This window comes from Nyctereutes procyonoides, unplaced genomic scaffold, assembly GCF_905146905.1.
Source record: "Nyctereutes procyonoides isolate TBG_1078 unplaced genomic scaffold, NYPRO_anot_genome, whole genome shotgun sequence".
NCBI classification, from domain to species: Eukaryota; Metazoa; Chordata; class Mammalia; order Carnivora; family Canidae; genus Nyctereutes; species Nyctereutes procyonoides.
The window spans coordinates 27,993,987-28,016,988 of NW_026575082.1; the positions used below are offsets into that span (position 1 = coordinate 27,993,987).

General features: G+C 48.8%; 1 protein-coding gene and 1 pseudogene across 2 annotated transcripts in view; one reads left to right on the forward strand and one right to left on the reverse strand.

The window, feature by feature from the left end:
• LOC129514572 (kinesin heavy chain) overlaps nucleotides 1–21,684 on the reverse strand; it is a 151,817-nt gene extending 130,133 nt beyond the window's left edge. For both annotated transcript variants that reach the window (XM_055333248.1, XM_055333247.1), the window contains exon 1: nucleotides 21,276–21,684. In XM_055333248.1, the coding sequence (XP_055189223.1) occupies nucleotides 21,276–21,401 (126 nt within the window). In that variant the 5' untranslated portion in view covers nucleotides 21,402–21,684. The remainder of the gene's footprint in view (nucleotides 1–21,275) is intronic.
• LOC129514452 (creatine kinase B-type-like) lies at nucleotides 10,811–15,048 on the forward strand (annotated as a pseudogene).
• Nucleotides 21,685–23,002: the final 1,318 nt, after the last annotated feature.

Consider the following 23,002-nt stretch of genomic DNA (forward strand, 5'->3'; position numbering starts at 1 on the left):
TGCTCACAAAGTTACTCTCCGGGAGGGCTCCCCAAGAGGGCTCCCCAAGAGCTCTCTTCTAGGGACTCTTAGCCTTGTTAACAGTAAAAAGCCAGGAAATCCACCACAGGCTATAACCTCAAGGGAAAAGGTGTTGAGTTTTGTCATCCCTGAACTCCCTGCAGTGTACAGTAGGACCCTGATACAAACTACCTGTTACAGACTAATTCACGTCCCCACAAAATTCCTATGTTGAAGCCCTAGTCTCCAATACAACTGATCGTATTTGGACACAGAGCCTTTAAAGAGGTAAATGAAGTCAAATGAAGCCATGAGGGTGGGGACCTAATCCAGCAGGACTGGTGTCCTTCCTCCATAAAAAGAGAAGACACATCAGAGATTTATCTGGATCTGAACGGGCTGTTATTTTCTATCTTCAGAACTCACAGCAATTTTAAGATTTTGAAGCATAAATGTTAAGAGAAAAGATCAGGAAATATATAGAGTATTTTTATAAGTATTTCATTGATTGAATACTAGGCAAAATTAAGCAAAACCAAAAAATGTCTGCAGTAAAACCATAAGGAATATTAGTTGGATGATAAAAGCAAAATTTAGGAAGATGGTTTCTTCGAGAATGAGGGGACAGCAGCTGGGACCAAAGGAACTTTACCCACTGGCAAAGTGCCATTAGGGGGATGGTGACCTTATAAGTGTTCATTTTATTAGAATGTCTCACATCTATTTTTGTTATATGCATTATTTTATATATATTAAATATTTAATAATTAAATTTGTAAAGATGTTGGAATGATATAACATCCATCAGTTAATAGTAGTTATTCTGGAAAGGAGGGATATGGGACATTTCTATTTCCCAATTTTTACCTCCCTGTATCTTCTTAACTGTCCTAAAGTGCTTATGTAATATTTATATTTTGAATAAAAAGTCAAGAAAATTAAAGTAAAAAGAAGTTATTGAGCACTTGTGATTTTTTTTGTTTTGCTTTATTTTCTTTCAAGATTTTATTTAAATTCTAGTTAGTTAACATATAGTGTATTATTAATATCAGGAGTAGAATTTAGTGATTAGAAGTTGCACCTATTGCTAATTAATCAAATGCCTTTCTTAATGCCCATCACCCATTTACCCCATCCCCTCACCAACCTCCCCTCCAACAACCCTCAATGTGTTCCCTATTGTTGAGTCTCTTATGGTTTGCCTCCCTCTGCTTTGATCTTATTTTATTTTTCCCTCCCTTCCCCTATGTTCATTCCTTTCATTTCCTAAATTTCACATATGAGTGAGATCATATGGTATTTGTCTTTCTCTCACTGCCTTATTTTGCTTAGCATAATACACTCTAGCTCCATCTACATTGTTGCAAATGGTGAGGTTTCATTCTTTTTGACGGCTGAATAATTCCCGTGTGTGTGTGTATACATACATATATACACACCACATCTTCTTTTTTTTTTAAGGTTTTATTTATTTATTCATAGAGACAGAGAGAGAGAGGCAGAGGCACAGGCAGAGGGAGAAGCAGGCATCATACAGAGAGCCTGATGTGGGACTCAATCCAGGGTCTCCAGGATCACGCCCTGGGCTGAAGGCGGCGCTAAACCACTGCGCCACCAGGGCTGCCCCTCATCTTCTGTATCCACTTATCAGTCAATGGACATCTGGGCTTTTTCCATAATTTGGGTATTGTTGATGGAGCTACTATAAACACTGGGGTGCATGTGCCCCTTCAAATCAGTATTTTTATATCCTTTGGATAAATACCTAGTAGCGTGATTGCTGAGTTGTAGGATAGTTCTATTTTTAACTTTTTGAGGAACCCCCATAGTGTCTTCCAGAATGGCTGTGCCAGCTTGCATTCCTACCAACACTGTAAGAGGAGGTTCCCCTTTCTCCGCACCCTCACCAACATCTGTTGTTTCCAGATTGTGATTACTTTCATAGTTTCTTTAATCTTCCCTCCCCCTTCCATTTTCCGGAGTAATAAGCTAGGATGAACAACTGACCATATTTAAGAAAAATGTACTCATTGGTCTAAAATAATTTTGATCCTCAGACCCTATGGCTCAGTATTGATTTATTACATATATTACACAAAAACTCATTTGAAATATAAGCATCAGCTGGAATTAACCCACAGTCTTTTGAAATGAAAGTAATAGCTATAGGGTTATAATAATAATTCAATCACTCTATAGCCTGGTTATTAGGAAAATGCCAGACATCCAAAAAAGAAATTCTCTTACTTCTTTTCCTTTCAAGACAATTTAGGTAAATTACAGACATTTCCCTTTCAGAGCTGAGGACTATCAATAGAAATTTAAGTGTGGTTCATTTATATTAATGTCTTCAATTTAGAATTTCTTGGACCCTTCTTCATGATGCTAGTTTTCAGTTCAAATTAAAGTAATTTTGTTGAGGACGCCTGGGTGGCTCAGTGGCTAAGCGTCTCCCTTCGTTCGGCCCAGGGCGTGACCCCGGGGTCCTGGGATCAAGTCCTGCACTGGGTTCCCTGCATGGAGCCTGCTTCTCCCTCTGCCTGTGTCTCTGCCTCTCTCTGTCTCTCATGAATGAATAAATAAAATCTTTATTTAAAAAAACCATGAGTCTTATTTTTTTCCTTATAATACATGAACAACTCTATTTTTTTAAAAGATTTTATTTATTCATTCATCCCAGACTTACTCATGATTAAAAACAAAACAGGGATAGATGGAATCCCTTACCTTCATAATGGACATCTACTAAAAATCTATGCCAAACACTGCTTTACAATGAAGAATATGATCAAAAATATGATCAAGGGGGCAGCCCCGGTGGCACAGCGGTTTAGCACCGCCTGCAGCCCAGGGCGTGATCCTGGAGATCCTGGATCGAGTCCTGCGTCAGGCTCTCTGCATGGAGCCTACTTCTCCCTCTGTCTGTGTCTCTGCCTCTCATTCTCTGTGTCTCTATGAATAAATAAATAAAATCTTTAAAAAAAATATGATCAAGGACTCCTGCTATCATTATTTGTATTTTAGGTCGTCCTGGAGGTCCTATCTGATGCAGTGAGACAAGAAAAAAAGAATAAAAAGTGTATGCTGTGGAAAGAAGGAAACAGGACTGTCCTTACTTGAAGATGAGAAAAGTTACCTTCATGACGCACATCTTAAAATCTAGACGAAATTCTTTAGAAGACGGCTAAGGTGGCTGAATGTACATATGGACCTAGAAATCCAAGAAGCAGACATACATCTCTCCACTTTTAAGACACAAAAGAGAAGAGTGAACATGTGCTTTATTAAAAAGGGGGGGGGGAGCCATCATAGTCCTTTTCTCTGTGGACAGTCCACGTAAATTAAGAGTGCCCTGACACATTCAGAAGTCTAACCTACAAGGTTTCCTAGCAAATGTGCCACGCCCTGAGAGCATGGTGTTGTGTTCTGTGCAACACCCCAGACAGCCTCCCAGATGGAAATGACAGCAATAGCAGAGCTGATTCTGACTTTCATACAAAATCTGATTATCAATGCAAGGGCAGGAAACAGAAAAAACCAAAGCAAAAAAAAACCTCCACTTTCAAGTACAGCCCAGGTTACAGCTACCTTCTACCTCAGTTCCCAGAATTAAGTCTCAGCCCAGCGGGTTGCTAATGGTAAACACCAAGTGAGCAAAGGAAGAATGCTTACTTACTGCAGGATTGTTGAGGAGAGAAGTAGTAGAGTTGTCTCCAAGAGTCAGAGAATGTGAACAACACTTCTTACATTTAACTGGCAAATACCCCTTTTGTCAGGGAATAACTCAGAGGACTTGTGCCCCAGGGCAAATGTAATTTAGAAAATGCTGTGCACCTGGACAGTCTCACCTCCTGTTATGAACCAAAACGTAGATGCGACAATACAACAAATGGTTAAAAGCCAGGACTCTAGGGCCACACTGCCTTAGTCTGAATCCTAGGTCCACAATTTACTTATACTTGTGTGACCTTGACCAAGTGACTTAAACTTTCTCTGTGCCCTAGATGCCTCCCTGTGGAATGCAGGGAGGAGTACTACAATAGTCACCTCTTAGCGCGGTACTGAGCAGTCAAGTAAATGGACGAAGGACGCCTGGGTGACCCTGTCCATGAAGCATCTGCCTTCGGCTCAGATCATGATCCTGGGGATCCTGAATCCAGGCCCTGCTCAGCGGGGAGCCTGCTTCTCCCTCTCCCTCCTCCCTGCTCATGCTTGCATGTTCTCTCTCTCTGAAATAAATAAATAAAATCTTTTTAAAAATTTGAAAAATAAACAGATGAACGCACAGTAGAGGGTTTACATAAGTGTTTGTTAAGTAAAGCAAACTTTGCTATATGCTATCAGTACTCTGTTAGAATTAAAATCGTTTGCAAACAGTTGGGCAAGAGAATAAATTCACTAGTCTAAGAAGAAAATTATTCTTCATCAAAAAGGTGCATAAAGGTCTGTGAGAAGAGCAGTAACACATAGGTTGTCTGTAATTCTAATTGAGCTGCTCTATAACCTGATATTTATACCAAATACATTGTGGCCTAGGGTTGTGTTTGGGAGAGCGTGGGGTGGGGACAGTAGGAGGTAAAAAAAAAAAAAAAAAGGCTATCCTTGACTTTAAAAACGTTGAGCAATTTTTTTCTAAATACAGTCCTAAACATCCAAGTTGAAAAGCACCTTGTCTCCAGCATCCCATACTCGCTTTCCAAATAAGTTACATCTGCTGGAAGGAAATTTTGTGCCAAAGAAAATCTGCCAGAATTAAGCCACTTTTTGTTTTCCATCACCTCTTCCCTCCAAATAGGCAAGGCCAACGGTACTGCTGCACACTGAGGAGCCTTTGACACGTGCAAGATCCCAAATTAAAGTCCTCACCTACAAGGCCCAGGTCTTCCCAGGAGCTTCCATACACATTACGTTAAACGTGGCTTCAGTTATGTATACTTTCATCAAAAATGAATTCACTGCCAAATAGGACACTCCCATCCCCGGACGGTGCAGGCATTGGTCTCTACAGAAAGCAGTAGGATAATAGTTAATAAGATCAAGTAAAATGTTCGTAGCACTGGGTCCAGTAAATCCACTCCTGGAGAATGCATCCCCTAGAAACAACTCAACAAAAGCAAACAGCTCTGTGCATGGGGACGTTCACTAAGCCACCACCCGGAATAAGGGCAAGCGGGAGACGTGACCGCCGCCGCCACGGCCACCCCCACCGCCACCAGAGGGGCCAGCCGACCGTGCTCTGTCAGCCTGAGCGGCACTTAAATGTCCCCGAAAATTATAACCATGAAGATATTACACAACGTGGAAAATCATTTACGGGGTAAGCTTAGGTAAAAAGGAAAAAAAAAGGGGAGACTCTATGTCCAAGTTGGAAGTATATTTTTTGAAATGTGAAGTGTCAATGAGGAGAGGCAAAAGGATATAAAAATCAACACGGATGACGCAGGGCGGCCAGACTGCGGCTGGCTTTGTGTTGTTTGCTTTCATGTAACCATCGAAGCGTTTTCGCCATTTCTCACAAAGGAGGAAATATCAATTCTGTGCCAACCCAGACAAAAAGGGACACGGGGCGGGGGGTAGGGGGGGTTGATTTTCCAGCAGAGGACCAACTCCCTCTCCAAAGAGCTGTGCGGCCTCACCCGCAAGGTGACCTCCCTGACACATGGGGACAGAGGCACCTGCGAGCCAGCGGGGTCCCACAGCCGCGCCCCTCCACCAGGGCTGGGAGGCACTTCTGTTCTGCAGGGCAGGGGGGTGGGGAACCTCCCGGGAGGCGCCTGTGCTAAATGCACGTCCAGGTCCAGGACCAGAGGCTCCGTCATGCGAGCGGTAGCAACAGAATGCAGGCGGGAGGTAAGTGGCAGATTTGCGATCGTCGCAATGAAAGTAAAAAACAAAACCAAACAAACCCAAGCTGCCTGCCTGGGAGCTGGGGGCCGGGCGGCCGGGCAGAGGGGCAGCCTCGGGACATTCCTCAAAGGCAGCGCCAGCTCCCAAGGTCACGGCCGCAAGCACAGCACTGCCCACTGCTCAGGGCCAGGACCTAACTAAGTACAGGCCGCGTGTGGCCGGACCTCCCGCAGCTCTGGGGGCAACAGTCGGTGTCGCTGTACCTGCAGGGGAGCCGGGAGTGACAGCATAGACATGCACCAGGCTGCAGCACACAATCCTCCTCAGATCTTTTCCCAACACTATTCAAAACAGAAATCTCTAGGGCAGCTACGCAGAACTGCACACTAACTTAAGGAAGCAAATTTTACACTTGCAAAGAAGATCCTGTCCCAGAATCAAGGTATGATCAATGGTCCCTCTGCCAGACGCTTCTCTGAACACAACTGGATGTGCTCTCTTTTTAACTCTTTTTAACTCCTTGTGTTTCCTCTTCTCTTCGGACACTCCCAGCATGCTAACCATTTTTTTCTTTACTTGTCTTCTTTCCTTGGATTATATCTATGGTTATGGATGGCAGGCATCTTGACTTACTCAGCTTAGTACACGATGAGCCCTCAATACACCAAAGTGGAACTAAAATTAATAAATGCAGAAACAGTATGTCGGCATCTGAATGTTAGTGCAAGGCTGTCCGACAGAAATGCATTGCCAGCAAAGAATGCAAGCCACATGTGTAACTTTCAATTTCCTACTGGTCACACTTTAAAAATAAAAAGGTAAAAATCATTTTATTAATGTCATTTAGCCCAACATATCCACAATACTATCATTTCAAAATGTAATGAATACACAAAAATGGGATTTTATATTTATATATTTATAGTCCCTTTTTATATTTATATATTTATATTCCCTGTTTTTTTTTTTTTTAGTAAGTCTTCAAAAGTCAGCCTAAATGTTACCTCTACTGCACATCCCAAGTTGGACCAGCCACCCTACAAGTGCTCAAGAGCTGCATGAGGCCAGTGGCTTCCATACTGGACAGCAGAGTATTACAATGAAGTCCAAAAACTCTCATCTTTAAAAAAGGAAAAAATTTTCATAGTAATAAAGAATTCGTTTAATTTCACGTTTTCCATGAATGTATATATTACCTCTTTATATGTTTTTTAATAGAACTAAAGAAGTATTAACTTGTTATACATTTTCCCTTTGACAAGCTCTTTTCGATAAAGGCCTAGACCAGAAAATACATTTTAAAACAGATCTTCGGGCCAATCTTTATCAAAGAGCCATATTTATTAAGAGACATTTAACAGGGATCCCTGGGTGGCGCAGTGGTTTGGCGCCTGCCTTTGGCCCGGGGCGCGATCCTGGAGACCCGGGATCGAATCCCACGTCGGGCTCCCGGTGCATGGAGCCTGCTTCTCCCTCTGCCTGTGTCTCTGCCTCTCTCTCTCTCTCTCTCTCTCTCTCTCTCACTGTGTGCCTATCATAAATAAATAAAAATTTAAAAAAAAAAAAAAAAAAAGAGACATTTAACAAACAAATGAACCAGCAAGTGTTGTTACTCTAGGATATAGTACTTGGGTTGTCTTTTTCCCACTTGTTTGAACACATAATTAGTAGGCTGTGTTGTTTAGTAATTATTACTGAAGAGCTAAACACTTCCTTTCTAAAGTCTACTTTTCACAAATATTATATAAATAAACTATTAGTTAGGAGGTTTTGATGCTATATGATGACATTAGCACAAAGGACCTAAAAAAAGCCAGAAGCCTCCCCTAACAGTCAGCCTCACTACCCACCGGGTGGGTGAGTTTGCTCAAGTACCCAGGCACCACTTGGGCAGGGCACCAGTACCCATCACCCCAATACCGAACCTGGACAAGGGAGTTGGCTTTCATGGTCTGTCTGCTTTCCTCACCTCACCACCCCTCCATCCTGCAACCCAACCTCTTCTGGACCTTGAGACCAGCCCACCTGGGCCTGAATCTGTGGACCCCTCTCACTCGACCCACTTAGCAGCATGCAGAGCAGAGACAGAAGAATAGCTCCTGGAAGCCAGCCCAGGAGCCCAGACCTCACACAGGTCGGCTCCCCACAAAGACAGATACAGAAAGGGACTGACTGCTTCGCACGGGATCCTGCCCACCAGTGACCAGGACCCAGACAGGTCTGGACACTGCCCAGTCAGAATGGAATTTGTTCCCCTCCACAAGGCAGGAGGCAGCCGCGATAGAGGAGAAGTCCCTTCCCCCAACACTATTCAAAGTTTCTGACGTCAGATGGAGTTGTTACGTAACGGTGGGGGGGGGGTCCCAAATGAAAATCAATGATCCCTGGGGAATGAGGTGTTTTGTTTTGTTTTGTTTTGTTTTTTTCAGAAAAAAAAAAAACTATGACATATAACATCCTCAAAGAACTGAAGCAGACTGCTCTTCATTTCCTTGCGAGGCAAAACGAAACCTGGGAATGGGGGAGATTGCTCAGTGAGAAGGCCTGGAAAAGGAAGAGGCCATGAGATTTGCCATTCCAGAATTGCATTGCCACGAGCTTTAAATAAGTTGCTCCTAAAATAGTATTATTGATTGGCAGCTCTTACCACCATACATCGCAGTCTAAGAAGTTAAAGCATAAATTAGTGGGATTTTCCTTTTTTTTTTTTTTAAGATTTTATTTATTCACGAGAGACAGAGGGAGAGAGGCAGAGACACAGGCAGAGGGAGAAGCAGACTCTCCATGGGGAGCCAGGTGCAGGACTCGATCCCGAGACCCCAGGATCACGACCTGAGCCAAAGGCAGATGCTCAACCGCTGAGCCACCAGGTGCCCCCCCGCCCCGACCTGATTATTTTAAAGTGAAATCTCACATCATTTTATCCCTGACCTATACACACATATATATATGGTTAGTTCTCTTTTAAAGCCTCAATAATATTATCACAAGTAAAATATGAGCAATTGCTTAATGTCAGATACCCAAATTTCCCCCATTGCTTCATAAATTCCTTTTGTAGCTGGTTTGTTCAAATCAGAGTACTAGGTGCTATTGATTACACGTGAGGAGAAAAAGAAATGTTCATACATAAAGGACCTTGAAACAAGAAAGGAGGCTTTTGCTATGGAGTCACATGGGACAGTAGACCCATATCAGGATTTCCAGCCTCTCTCCCTTAATGATCACATCCCACTTATCCTTTCAATAGACCAAGGCCAGCAGTGCAGCATCACCCAGAAAAGCTATTCAAGGAGCTTTTGCATTATAGCTTTTCCCTGCTACGTGCTCTCCGGCTTTCATTGGCTTGTGGAAACGTCAGGAAAGCAGGCAGATGGATCACGTAGTTGTCTTCTGAGCTCAGTACCACCCTTCTCAGATTGGTACGAACTACATTTACAGCAATTCTTTTAGGTGTTTCTGGGTGTATTCATATTTATTACCTTTTCAGTTAATGAACACTCATCCTTGATGTGAATTGAGTATTGGAAAATAAACCCAACAGAATTGAGAAGAAAAATATATATGAGACAACAGAATCCACTGTAACATAATAGTTTAAGGAAAAAGTTTTGTAGTTTCCTTTTTATGTTTCTCATTCCTTTTGTCTCTTAAAAAAAAAAAAAGAAAAAAAAAAAAAAGCTCTGAAGGGAGATAGAGGTGTAGAAAAAGCACAAAATAAAAAGAAAATCCTGGGCAGCCCCAGAGGCTCAGCGGTTTAGTGCCGCCTTCAGCCCAGGGTGTGACCCCGGGGTCCTGGGATCGAGTCCCGTGTCAGGCTCCCTGTATGGAGCCTGCTTCTCCTTTGGCCTGTGTCTCTGCCTCTCTCTGTGTGCTTCTCATGATTGAATAAATAAAATCTTTAAAAAAATAAATAAAAAGAAAACCCCAGGGGCACCTGGGTGGCTCAGCGGCTGAGCGCCTGTCTTTGGCTCAGTCGTGATCCTGGGGTCCTGGGATCCGGATCCAGTCCTGCATCGGGCTATTTCATCCCTTCTCATCCTACCACTGCCCAGAAGATATCACAGGCTGTTCCACATTAGCACCAAGAAGAAAGGGTGCATCCGCCCTATTTTTCTTTAACACTAGAACCTTGGCCTCTATCTTTCTCTGCCTCAAGAGACAGACTTAGCTTTTGATCACCTCCAAGAAACAACATCCTTTAGGATATTGAAACTGACAGGAGACAGCCTACAAAATCGTATGGTTTACATCAAAAGTCTGAAGGCACTGCCGTGTTCTGGATCTGTGGGTTAACGGTGCATGACAGCACATACTCTCGGTAAGAAGTTAATTTAGTTCAGGTATGAAGGGATGCCTTGGGAGACAAACTGGCAGCGATTCCATCTGGTAAGCAAAGAAGTGAGAGTACAACACAGAGGACAATTTACCCTCTCTGGATTGCTCTCTCTCAAAAACTATGGCTGCCTTAAAATCCTCTATATCCTGTTACCCAGCCATCCCCATTCTGAGCGTGTATCCTAGAACACAAGGCAAGGGCATGAAGAAAGGTATGCACCAACGTTTATCACACCTTTGTTTATAACAGAAACAAAAACAAGCACAAAAGCCCAAATGCCTCACACTACGAAATGGTTATTGATTAGAGACATAACAGAATTATACGGACCCATTACAAATGCTGATATCTGAACTATCCCGCTAAGCAAGAGTGGCTTTTCGAAACAGAGTTCTGGAAAATCTTATCTTTGTTCTAAAACAAAGTATGGTGTTTTACGGAATGGAAAAGAGCTGGGATACACAAAGAGCGTTAACAACGGTATTTTCTGGTTCGTAAAATTAAAGGTGCTTTTTACACCTTTTTCATGCCTTTCTGCACAGCCTCAGCATTTTTTTCAATGAGCATGGAATATGTCAGAACCCCTGAAAAAGCCATTTCATTTGAGACAGTAACAACGAAACCATGAAGATGTCCCAAAGTAGGAAAAACAAGCTGCCAGAGCTGGAGAGAGGTCAAGGTAAAAATCCAAGCAACTAACTCCAGGCTCTAACGTCTAACAGCGTAGGACAGTCCGCATTCTTCTATTTCTTTCAAAAAATATCTGGTACTAAGCATCTACTCTGTTCCAAGCACTGTTCCGGGCCTTGTTAATAAATGTGAGTAAGTGGCACACATTTCCTGCCCTCAAAGGCTTTTCAGTCTACTTGGAAGAAAGGACACATACCCAAACAAATGAACCCCAGTGCTGGGGAAGGTCAGCCGGGAGCGTACCAGTATATAACCTGGCCGGGTTCGAGGGGCAAAGGGGCCGGTCAGAAAAAGTTTCAGGGAAGGCATTATGGAATGAGACTCTGAAAGCACATGGATGCTTGTCCTTCAGCCACTCTGAGGACAGTCATCCCGGGCACGTGGGATGTGAGCAGCTGGGGTAGGGCGGGAGAGACTTAGCAGCCGAGTCATTTGGGGGAATAGAAGCACAGATGGAACATGGGGTGGGAGCGAGGTCAGGAAGGTAGGCAGGCCCAGCATACAGAGGGTCTCAAATGCCCCACTGGATCACCTGGGTTCCAACTGACGACGACTCTCGTCCTGACCCAACTTCAGTCAGGCCCCTCTGGGCCCTCTTCTCACCTGGGCCCTGACTTTGCACTTGCAGGTCTGTCCTTGCAAAGTCCAGTGTTAGCAGAAATCCGGCTCGGGCAGTTTGGAGAGCCCCCCCCCCCCCCCCCCCGTGCTCAGGATCTCTGTGTCCCTGACGACCTCAGAACCTAGATCCAACAGCACAGGGAAGCATCCCGCCTGCCTGCACCAAGAATCCTGGGAGGTCGTTCTGGCAAGAACCCCCCTGGCCCGGAAGTCTCCTCTTGGTAACTGTCCGTCCACCTACCCGCCCACCGCGTGCAAGCTGCCCTGCGTATCGGAGTCCAGCCTCCCTTCTCCTCCCTGTTGCGACAGTACGGACACCCGTCACCATGATCTCTTTACCACTTTTACAAGGGTCAGAAGGGTGTTTTTCTCTTACACAACCTGAGGGGACCAGGGAGCCTGTGAAGGGTCTCGGCTCTCCCAAGGATAGTCAGTCTGCCAAGAGCACAGAGATCACTGCCAGCTGATCTGGGAAAGGGGACGGCACCTGACCGCCCGCTACAGGCCGAGCCCTGTGCTCGGCACCCATGGACCTGTGCTCTTGTTGACCATCACAACCACCCCACAAGGCAGGAGTGATCCGGTCCCTTGCTGACAGGCCAGCAGGCTGAAACCCAGCAAGCTTTAGCAGCTTGTCCAGGTCCGTGCAGCGAAGGAGGTGCAGGCTGGGAGCTGGTCCTGGGCCGCCTGGCTCAGCCCAGGTCTGCTGCTGGGAAGTTCTGGGAGGAATTGAAGACTCCAGGTTCTCCCACACTCTAGGCAATACCGGCAGAGACAACCACAAATACAAGTAGGCGCCTCCTGGAAGAAACTTGGTTGGGGTGCAGCAGGTGGGTTAAAGGAGGAGCCTTCTCAGCCACAAAAAGAGGACCTTATTAAAAAAAAAAAAAAAAAAAAAAAAACCTTGAGAGAAGTAAGGTGAAATTGGAGCTGTCAGTGGGGCTATTTTTTTCTTCAGTCAAGAGAAACCATCAGGGAGCAGGGAGTCCTGTTTCTGCTCATTTAATAAGTAGACACAGGTGGGAAAGCTGAGGCAGGGACCAACGGGAACCCAAAGGTGGGGGAGGTTTCCTATTTTAATTGGGGAAGAAAAGCCAAGAATGGAAACCATTGTCATTAAAGAGGGGAGTTGGGCCTGGCAAGCACAGGTGGAAGCAGAAGGAAATCCCCCGTGATACCTGAGTTATTTAAGGAAATGCAGAAATTGACCTGTCTGGAGACCTGGTTCTATGCAGGGAACAAGGGAAGAAGGAAGCCTCAGTCAAGGTACATTTACTAAGCAACTGGGCAACTACTGGGAGGGAGGCAAAGACCTGTAACACACACACAGACACACACACACACTCTTTCCTCACGTGATCATTGCAAACAAAAGGATTAGCTGCTACAGTCCATAAATAAACGGACCCGACCGTAAGCTCTGCTTTCACGAACAGTTAGGAATTTCACAAGACTATCCCAAGCAGAAGGGAGTGAACAAATGCTGAAGATACGGGCGTGCAAGAGGGCTTTCAGGGGACAGAGTTAAGGGCAGTAATTGGGGGGGGGGGGGGGGACAAAGCTAATCCTGAAAATGAGAAAAATTATAAGGCAGATAGGAAACATGGGAGATACTAGCATTTATTGAGCATTTTCTCTGTGCAAGATGCTCTTTTGAACATTTCATGTCATTCTCATAGCCCTGTGAGATAGGTAATTTTATCTCCATTTTAAATATGATCAAATTGAGGCCCAGAAAAGTTAAGCAACTTGCAAAACAGCCCCATAACCAGCTAGTCAACCCACACTCAGTTCTGACGGACTTTCCCTGCTGCCTCTACCAACCCCATTCATCTAGGAAATACGGGCGTGTGCTCATCTTGAACAGAGTGGTCTCAGCGGCACGTGCGAGATTATAGCTATTTTTTATTCTAGGGTTTCAGAGGGAATGTTTACCGGAAACCACTCATTCATTTTCAAGTGATGTAAGCATCTCTGAATTTAGGGCACAGAAGGATGAAGGACTGGTGTATCTCCACACTACTGACCACTACTATTAGTGCTCACTTAGACAAAGTGACTGAATTGACTCTTTAAAGTCCTGGCTCAGGTTCGCCTGCGCCGCGCCCGGAGCTGCCGACGGACCGACTGCCCCTTCCCCGCCCGCCAGGGCCGCCCGCCAGGCCGCCCGCCAGGCACCGCCCGCCCGCCGCGCCGCGCCGCGCCCTCCTCCAACAGCCACGACTCGTCGAAGCTCCGCTTCCCGCCGAGGATGAGCTCCCCGACCTCAGCGGCCACAACAACCACAAGGCCGAGGCGCCGACCCGGAGCTCTCCGCGGAGCTGCGCGCCAAGAGCACCCCGAGCGGCTTCCCGCGGGACGACGTCACCCAGCCGGCGTGGACAACCCGGGCCACCCCACCTCATGACCGTGGGCTGCGTGGCAGGCGACGAAGAGTCCTTTGACGTGTGCAAGGAGCTCTTTGACCCCACCCTCGAGGACCGGCCGGCACGGCGGCTACGAGCCCGGCGACGAGCACAAGACCGAGCACAAGACCGACCTCAACCCCGACACCCTGCAGGGCGGCGACGACCCGCACCCCAACTAGGGCCGAGCTCGCGGGTGCGCACGGGTCTGCCCTGCCTCCCCCCGCACTGCGGCCGCTGCCATCCCATCCAGCAGCTCTCCGTGGAAGCCCTGTCGAGCCCGGACGGCGGCCTGGCCGGCCGCTACTAGGCGCTCAAGAGCATGACCGAGGCGGAGCAGCAGCAGCCCATCGACGACCACGTCCTCTTCGATAAGCCCGCGTCGCCCCTGCTCCTGGCCTCGGGCATGGCCCGCGACTGGCCGGACGCCCGCGGCATCTGGCACAGTGACAAGAAGACCTTCCTGGTGTGGATCAACGAGGAAGACCACCTGCGGGTCATCCCCATGCAGAAAGGGGGCAACATGAAGGAGGTGTTCACTCGGTTCTGCAACGGCCTCACCCAGATTGAAACACTTTTCAAGTCAAAGAATTACGAATTCACGTAGAACCCTCACCTGGGCTACATCCTCACCTGCCCATCCAACCTGGGCACAGGCCTGCGGGCAGGTGTGCACATCAAGCTGCCCCACCTGGGCAAGCACGAGAAGTTCCCGGAGGTGCTCAAGCGGCTGCGGCTTCAGAAACGAGGCACAGGTGGTGTGGACACAGCTGCAGTGGGTGGCATCTTTGATGTCTCCAACACAGACCGCCTGGGCTTCTCAGAGGTGGAGCTGGTACAGATGGTGGTGGATGGCGTGAAGCTGCTCATCGAGATGGAGCAGCGGCTGGAGCAGGGCCAGGCCATCCATGACCTCGTGCCTGCCCAGAAGTGAGGCCCCAGCCCACACCTGCCACCACCACCAGCCCCGCTGCTTCCTAACTTATTGCCTGGGCAGTGCCCACCATGCACCCCTCTGATGTTCGCCACTTGGCAGCTGAGCCCTTAGCCTCGCTGTAGAGACTTCTGTCGCCCTTGGTAGAGTTTATTTTTGTGATGGCTAAGATGTTGCTGATGCTGAAATAAACTAGGGTTTCGGCCTGCTAAAAAAAATAATAATAAAAAAATAAAATAAAATCCTGGCTCAGAAAAAATAAATAAATAAAAAATAAAATAAAATAAAATCTTGGCTCAGAATACTACTCTTAGGAAGGAAAACAAAATGGTACAACCACTTCGAAAAACGGCTTGGCAGTTTCTTAGAATTAAACATATAGTTAAATGTGATTGATATACTTTTTGGTATTTACCCAAGAGAAATAAAAATTTACCCTCACACAAAAACCTAAATGCAAAGCAGTTTATAGCAGCTTTATTCATCATCACTCCAAACTGGAAACCACCCAACTGTCCTTCAATGAGTGAATGGAAAAACAAACTGTTAGGTCCGTGTGATAGACTACCACTAAGGAATAAAAAGAACTGCACTACTGGGGCACCTGGGTGGCTCGTTGAGCATCTGCCTTCAGTTTGGGTCGTGATCGCCAGATCCTGGGATCAAGGCCTGAATCTGGCCCCCGGGTCAGTGGAGAGTCTGCTTCTCCCTCACCCTCTGCCCTTCTCAAGCTCTCTCTCAAATGAATAAAAAATCTTAAAAAAAAAAAAAAAACACTACTGATACGTGCAACAACATAAATCTCAAAGAGTTCTTAAGTAAAATAACCCAGGCTCAAAATGATCCTTAATACGTGATTCCATTTTTATGACACTCTGGAAAAGGCAAAATTATAGAGAGGAAGAAGAAGCGGTTGTCAGGGGTGGAGAAGGGAGAAGATCCGACCAAAGGGGCGGCAGGGGGCACGGGGCGTAAACGAAACTGTTTTATATTTTGAGTATGCTGGTGTGTGGTCTCAGTGGTCTCAAAAGATGTTCACACTCTAATTCCTAGACTCTGTGAATATGTGAATGTCACAGGGTAAAAGGGACTTTGCAGATGTAACTAAAGTTGCTAATCAGCTGACCTGAAAATCGGGAGCGATTCCGGATTATCGGGTTGGTGCGCTGTAACCAGATGAGAGTTGAAGGGGAAGGCAGAAGGGTCAGTAAGAGAGACAGGCAGTGGAAGTTGCAGGGGAGACATAAACTGTGAGAGGGACTGGTTTTTAAGAGAAGGAAGGGGGCCATGTGACTAGGACCCGAGCGTGGCTTCTAGTAACTGAGAACAGCCAGGCCTGGCAACCACCAAGGAAACAGGACCACACTCCTGCGACTGTCAGGATGCTGCCACCACCCTGAATGAGCAAAGAAATGGATATTCGCCCCTGGAAAAGAAAAGGGCCCCGTCAACAGCTTGGTCTTGATCTTATGAGACTCTAAACAGAGATACCAGCTGATCGGATGGACTTCGGACCTATGGAAACTGTATGATAATTAATTTGTATAGTTCTAAGCTTTTAAATGTGTAGTTATCTGTTACGGCAGCAAGAGAAAATACAGCGCTGCTACCCAACTTAGTATTTGTCAAAGCCCGTAGCATAGAACTATATACGCAAAAAAGTGATTTTACAGTGTATAAATTTAAAATAAAAAAAGTTTAATGTTCTTGCTTTTAAAAACCGTTACTACGGACAAAAAGAAAAATTTTAGCTGTTATTTCTTCTTTAGTCCTTCATCTCCACAATAACTCCAGCTTGCAATGTGGTGGTCTCTGTCCCAGGCCCTTCTTCCTTCCTCGCGCATCCACCAGAACTGATCTGAGTCCCCACAGGGGGAGGCCACTTGCCGTGCCACTGACCAGATCACAGCCCATGGCTGATGCTCTGCCTTGGCTCTCAAAGGTCAGAACTTCCTGCTTTCCTAGCCCTTTGAACAAGAGGAAGGCCCCAAGTGAGGAAACTCAAGTGTCCATGTCCGTTTCGGGGAAGCTTCCTGGGAGCTGTCCAAGGCAGGGCGCCCGTCAATGCGGATACATCGAACAGTCAGACCCAAAGTAGTGGCTGACTCACCAGGACTTTTAGCAGCTAATGGAGGAGTACGTCCAGCAATGCTATAAATCCAGTATTTTTCCTCTGAAGAATCAATTTTCTAATCACTAGGCCATCCCCACCCTCCACTTCTAGCTCATCACCGCTGTTAAGAGCTTTCCTAATTTTTACCAAAGCTGAAGATACTGCTTTCCCAATTCTCTTACTGTATCCTGCCGTCTTAGCAGGCCCAAAGGAACAGCACTTCTCTTTAAAACTGTTTTTTTTAACTACTCCCCACAGCCTACAGCCAATGAAGAGCCCACGAAATAAGTTAAATACACCAAAGTAAAGATTTCTAGATTCAACAAAGAGATCAAAAATATTTATCAAGTGCTTTCTATGGGCGAGGTACAAAGAAGCAAAACATAGATGGTCCTTATCTCTACAACTGGCTTACAATGTCACTGACCATATGATAAAACTAATAATCTAAGACAACGAAGTTGTGAGATCATATACAAAATAATGCGACAAGGGTTCAAGGTGGAGAGAGACTGAGGCCGGGGTGCTCAAAGAAAGAAACGTTTAGGTTTCTTTAGGGGGAAAAAAATGCAAAAATGGTGGAGATGATCCCTTCAAGACAGGACATTCCCTTAAAAAGACAAATCTAAAAACTCCACCTGCAAAATCTCCCTCTTACCATACATCTCCATAAAAACTGAACAGAACTTTAAAGAAAAAAAAAAAGACCCTGGTTTAAAAAAAAAAAAGATCCATGCCCACATTCTCCACCAAAAAAAAAAAAAAAAGGAATTCTGAATTTAGACTAACAGCTAACAGAAATTCATTTTTTACATGTATCTGTTGGGAGTGAAGATGACTGACATTTCCGTTTGGTTCTGGTCTTCCTTGGCCATCCCCACAACTGCACCTTGCCTGTGCAAGAAATGCCTACCTAAGGCAGTCTCCACCTGCACCTGAACCATATGGGCTGGTGGCAACTGAATTGACTTGGGAGCCATTCTACTGAGTGTACAAAACATGATAGTCTGCATTTCCTTTAGCTACACATTATTAATTAGGAAGGGGAATGGTCCTAGCACTTGCCAACCCCAGTCCCAACACCTCCACCATCTGACAGTCTTCTGTACGCACTCTCACCAAAAGATGTGTAAAAGAATGTTGTTCATAGCAGCTTTGTCCATATTAACCCCAAAGTGGAAACTAACAATGTCTACCAACAGTCGATAGATGAATAAATTGTGGTACATTCATCCAATGGGGTACTACAGAACGAGGATGAACTGCTACTACACACCACAACATGGATGAATGGGACAAGAACGATGGTGACTGCAAGAAACCACACGCAAAAGCAAACATACTATATGGTTTCGTGTACATTAAGTTTATTTCTAAAAAAAACAAGTTAATCTATGGCATTAGAAATCAGAAGAGTGGTTACCCTAAGGTAGAGGGAGCTAGTGACTGGGAGGGGCCCTAATGGGACTTCTGTGGTCCCCAAAATGTGGTAGTTTTTTTTTTAAACATTTTATTTATTTGATGGAGAGAGAGGAAAGGAGGGAAATGGAGAGCACAAGCAGGGGGAGCTGCAGGGAGAGAGACAAGCAGGTTCCCCACTGAGCAGAGAGCCCAATGTGGGGCTCAATCCTAGGACCCTGGGATCGTGACCCAAGGCAAAGGCAGCCACTTCACCAAATGAGCCACCCAAGCGCCCCAAAATGTCTACTTCTTAGTCTGAGAAATGGTTTCAAGGGGGTGGTTAATTTATAAAAGCTTTACTAAGCTGTACCCTTATTATGAGAACACTTTTCTATATAAATGCTTTATTTCAATAAAAAAACATAAAATCCAAAACTGTTGTATTGAAGGATTATAGTAAGATAATCAAAATCTTCACTTTGCAGTTGAAGAGTTAAATGTGTATTCACATCCACAATTTTTTGTTAAATTATTCATCTTACATAGTGACTTTGTTTTAATGTGTTTAGTCAATATCCTATGTATGGGAAATACATGGGAAATAGATGGGAAATATAGTTCTTGGGATTTCTGTCTTGCACGGAGATCAAAGAGGATGATTTATTACTCTCCTTCATTAGTCTTGGTGCATCACTCTTAGAAGATTCAGAAAACGGAGAAAGAGGAGGAGAGAAAGGGGAGGAGAAGGAGGAAGAGAAAAAGGAGGAAGGAGGAGGTGGAGAAGTCAAAGAAGAAACAAGTTCCCCAGGCTTTTCTTTAAAACCTCTGGAAAAAAAAAAAAAATAGGGTCACCAGAACATGTTCTAGTGCTGCACAATTATTTGTTTAAAAGAACTGTTACAAGGTAAGGGGCAGGGACTAGATATCCCCAGGAGCTCCTACTCTAAACCACAGCCTGGCTCAGGAAATAGCAAATCAGAGTGTGGGCTGATCCCAACTGAGAGGGGGAACCCAAACCAGCTACTCGCTGCCCCCGGGGCCGCCCGGGCCGCAGGTCCCAGGTCCCGCCCCCCGCCCACCGCCGCAGCGCACCGGGTCTTCAACAGCAGGCGGAGAACAAGACCGCCCCCCCCCCGCCCTCCTAGGCCAGCTCCCGGGTGGGCGCCGGGACACGCGGCCTCCGGCGGTCACGGCAGCCCACGACGGGGGGAAGGGGGGCGAAGGGGCGCTGCCGTTCTAGGGGGCACAAGGCAGCCCGGGGCGAGGCCCCAGCCCCGCCCCCGCCCCCTTAGCGGAGGGCGCCCGCCCACCTGCCCCACTAGCACCTGCCCCGCGAGCACCTGCCCCACGAGCAGCCGCCCCGCGAGCACCCGCCCCGTGAGCACCCGCCCCGCGAGCAGGAGCACCTGCCCCGCGAGTACCTGCCCCACGAGCACCCACCCCGCGAGCAGGACCTGCCCCGCGAGCAGGAGCATCTGCCCCACGAGCACCCGCCCCGCGAGCAGGACCTGCCCCACGAGCAGGAGCATCTGCCCCACGAGCACCCGCCCCGCGAGCAGGACCTGCCCCGCGAGCAGGAGCATCTGCCCCGCGAGCACCCGCCCCGCGAGCAGGACCTGCCCCGCGAGCAGGAGCACCCGCCCCGCGAGCAGGAGCATCTGCCCCACGAGCACCCGCCCCGCGAGCAGGAGCACCCGCCCCGGGAGCAGGAGCACCTGCCGGGCCGCGGGCCTCCGCGGGGCTGCGGCTCCACCTGGGTGAGACCGACGCCCCGGAAAGCCCGGCCGGCGCCCGCGGGGCCCCTGGGTGCGCGGCCAGCCGTCAATCACCGGACCTCAGGGCCCGGCCGCGGGGGGCTCGGGGGAGGGGGCCGGCCCGAGCATGCTCAGTCATCGGGATGACATCACTAGATCGATGCCGGGCCGGGAAGGCTGCCGCGGCTGCATCAGCAGCCTGGAGCGGACGGCGGGGCCGTGTCTGCGTGCCCGGGGGGCTCCCGTGGGCTCGGTCCCGCCCCACGCGGCGCCATACAAAGGGGCCCCGTCAGCACACACGCCGGGGGCGGCGGGGGTCACGGGGCGGGGGCGGGCCGACCCGCATCCCGCACCCCGCGGGCAGAACGGGAGCCCAACGGCGTTCCCCGCCCCCAGCGGCAGCCCGGGTGCTCGCGGGGGGGAGGGGAGGGGGGAGGGGAGGACCGGATGGGGAGGAGGGGAGGGGAGGAGAGGGGAGGAGGAGGAGGGGTAAGGTAGGACCGGGTGGGGGAGGGGAGGGGGGGAAGGTAGGAGCAGGCGGGGGCGGGGGGAGCGCGGCCGCGACCACACAAAGTAACTTGCGCTCCCGGCAGGGGCTGCGCTCCGGCCCCCGCCCCTGGCAGGTGGGCGAGCGGCCCGCGGTCCGCCCCGAGCGCCTGCGGGCACCAGGTGGGGGTCGCCTGCGCGGTCCGACCCGACCCGACCCGACCCGGGGCGCAGGTCCCGGGCGGCCAGCAGGAGCCACCCCTGCCCCCCCCGCCCTCCCATGCACCGCGGGGAGCCGCGTCCACGCGGCGTGGGAGCTCCCGGCCGAGGCCAGGATTTTTCCAGTACCTTTTTTTCCCTCCCTTGCGCTCAGGTCGTGAGCGGAACAGGTGAAGCGATCGACCCACGGGCCCGCTGCCTGGGGCCCTCCGCGAGCCGCAGAGACGCGGCCTGGAGGGGAGCCAGGGCACGGGGGGGGCAGGACTCTCCCCACGCGGCGCGGCCGGGCGGAACAATAGGCCCACGCGGGCCCCCACCCCGCGAACAAAGGCGGCGCCGGGCCCTCCCTCGGCGCACCTGCCGCCCCCCACCTGGGCCCGCCCGGGGCCGCCGCTCGGGGGGGGGGGAGCCCCGGAGCGGCGCCCGAGCATCCCTGCCGTCGGGGCCGCCACGCGCCGCGGACACTCACCCCAATCACCACGGTCTCCTCGCCTTTGAATTTGGGGATGAATTTGTCCCCCCGGAGGATCTCCGCCTCGTTGAGGGGCCGGAACCGGCACATCACCTTGATGCTGCATTCCGCGGGGTCCGCCATCGCGGCGGGAGGGGGCCGGGGCTCGGCGAGAGCCGCCGCGCCCGCAGCCAGGCCGCCTCCTGCAGCCTCCGACGCCGCCTCTCAACGGGGCATCGCGACCTCGAGGGCCGGGCGGGTCCCCGGCGGCCGACCTGCCTTCCCGGCCACGCCCTGGCCCCGCGCGGCGCCCCAGGCCCACCTGCCCGCGACCACGCGGCCGGCGGCCCCGGCGATGCGCAGCGAGCGAGCCTCGCCCGGCTCAGACCTCCCGGGCTCCTGCGTGCCCGGCCATCCTGCATCAGCACCAGCGCGCTCCGCCGCCTCCCCGGGCCGCCCCGCCCCTCGCCCCGCCCCCCGGCTCGCCCGGGGTGACGTCACTGCGGAGGGCCGCCCCGCCCTCGCCCGGCCCCGGCGCGGGGCACGCTGGGACTTGTAGTCCCCTCCGCTGCGGGCGGAGAGGCCGGGACGGGGCTCGCGGCTGGCCCAGGGCGTGACCCCGGGGTCCCACATCGGGCTCCCTGCAGAGAGCCTGCTTCTCTCTCTGCCTGTGTCTCTGACCCTATCTCTGTGTGTGTCTCTCGTGAATAAATAAATAAATAAAATCTTTTTAAAAAATAAAAATAGGGCAGCCTGGGTGGCTCAGTGGTTTAGCACCTGACCTCAGCTCAGGGCATGATCCTGGAGACCCAGGATCGAGTCCCACGTCCGGCTCCCTGCATAGAGCCTGCTTCTCCCTCTGCCTGGGTCTCTGACCCTCTCTCTCGCTCTGTGTGTCTCTCATGAATAAATAAATAAAATCTTTTAAAAATAAAAAATAAAATCTCTAGGTCAACCAGGTCTATATCCTCTCTCTAAACCTTTTCATCACCTCCAAGGAAAAGCCCTTAGGATAGCCCAACGTTATGGGCCATTTTCTCTGTGCTGAATGGTTTTGTAAGAGCTGTGAGGAAACTAAGAGGACAATGAGATTTGCATGAATATTTGAAGCCATTGTTCCCCCAAATGCCTGCACGTACCAGTTCACAACACATGTTGGGTCAGAAACTGCTTTAATACCTGATGAAAGTCGAAGACCTTTTCCCTAACAAAAACCAAAAACAAACCTGCACAGACCCACAGGTTTTTCACGCTATTTTATTGGATTTGGGGACAACTAAAACCTGCCTGTGACTGCCAGGTTAAAAACCTCTTAGTTACTATTAATGATAGTGCAGTTCATAGAACCTCTGCTTAATGCTTACTTAGAACCTGAAGAATGATCAGAATATATATACAGCATCATCTTCTAAAGTCCTTTGCATAATACAGGACCCATGATGAGATGTTTGCTTACTTATTGGCTTCATCTCCTACACTTCTTGTCTTGATGTAGACACACTGAAGAATACCCAACTACTTGTGGCTTCCTCCATTCACCTTTCACTGTGTTTGTTCTGATACTTTAAGCCATTTGCTCTCTAGGACCCACCCATTCATGCCTATTACTAAGCAAGTATGTTAAATAAGAAAAACAGAGTAAAAAGTAATAAAAACCTAACTGGACCTCTGTGGCAAAAAGGAGAATTTATCCAAAGAGTCCAGATTATCTTGCTTTTTCAAAAAAAAAAAAAAAGATTAAACAA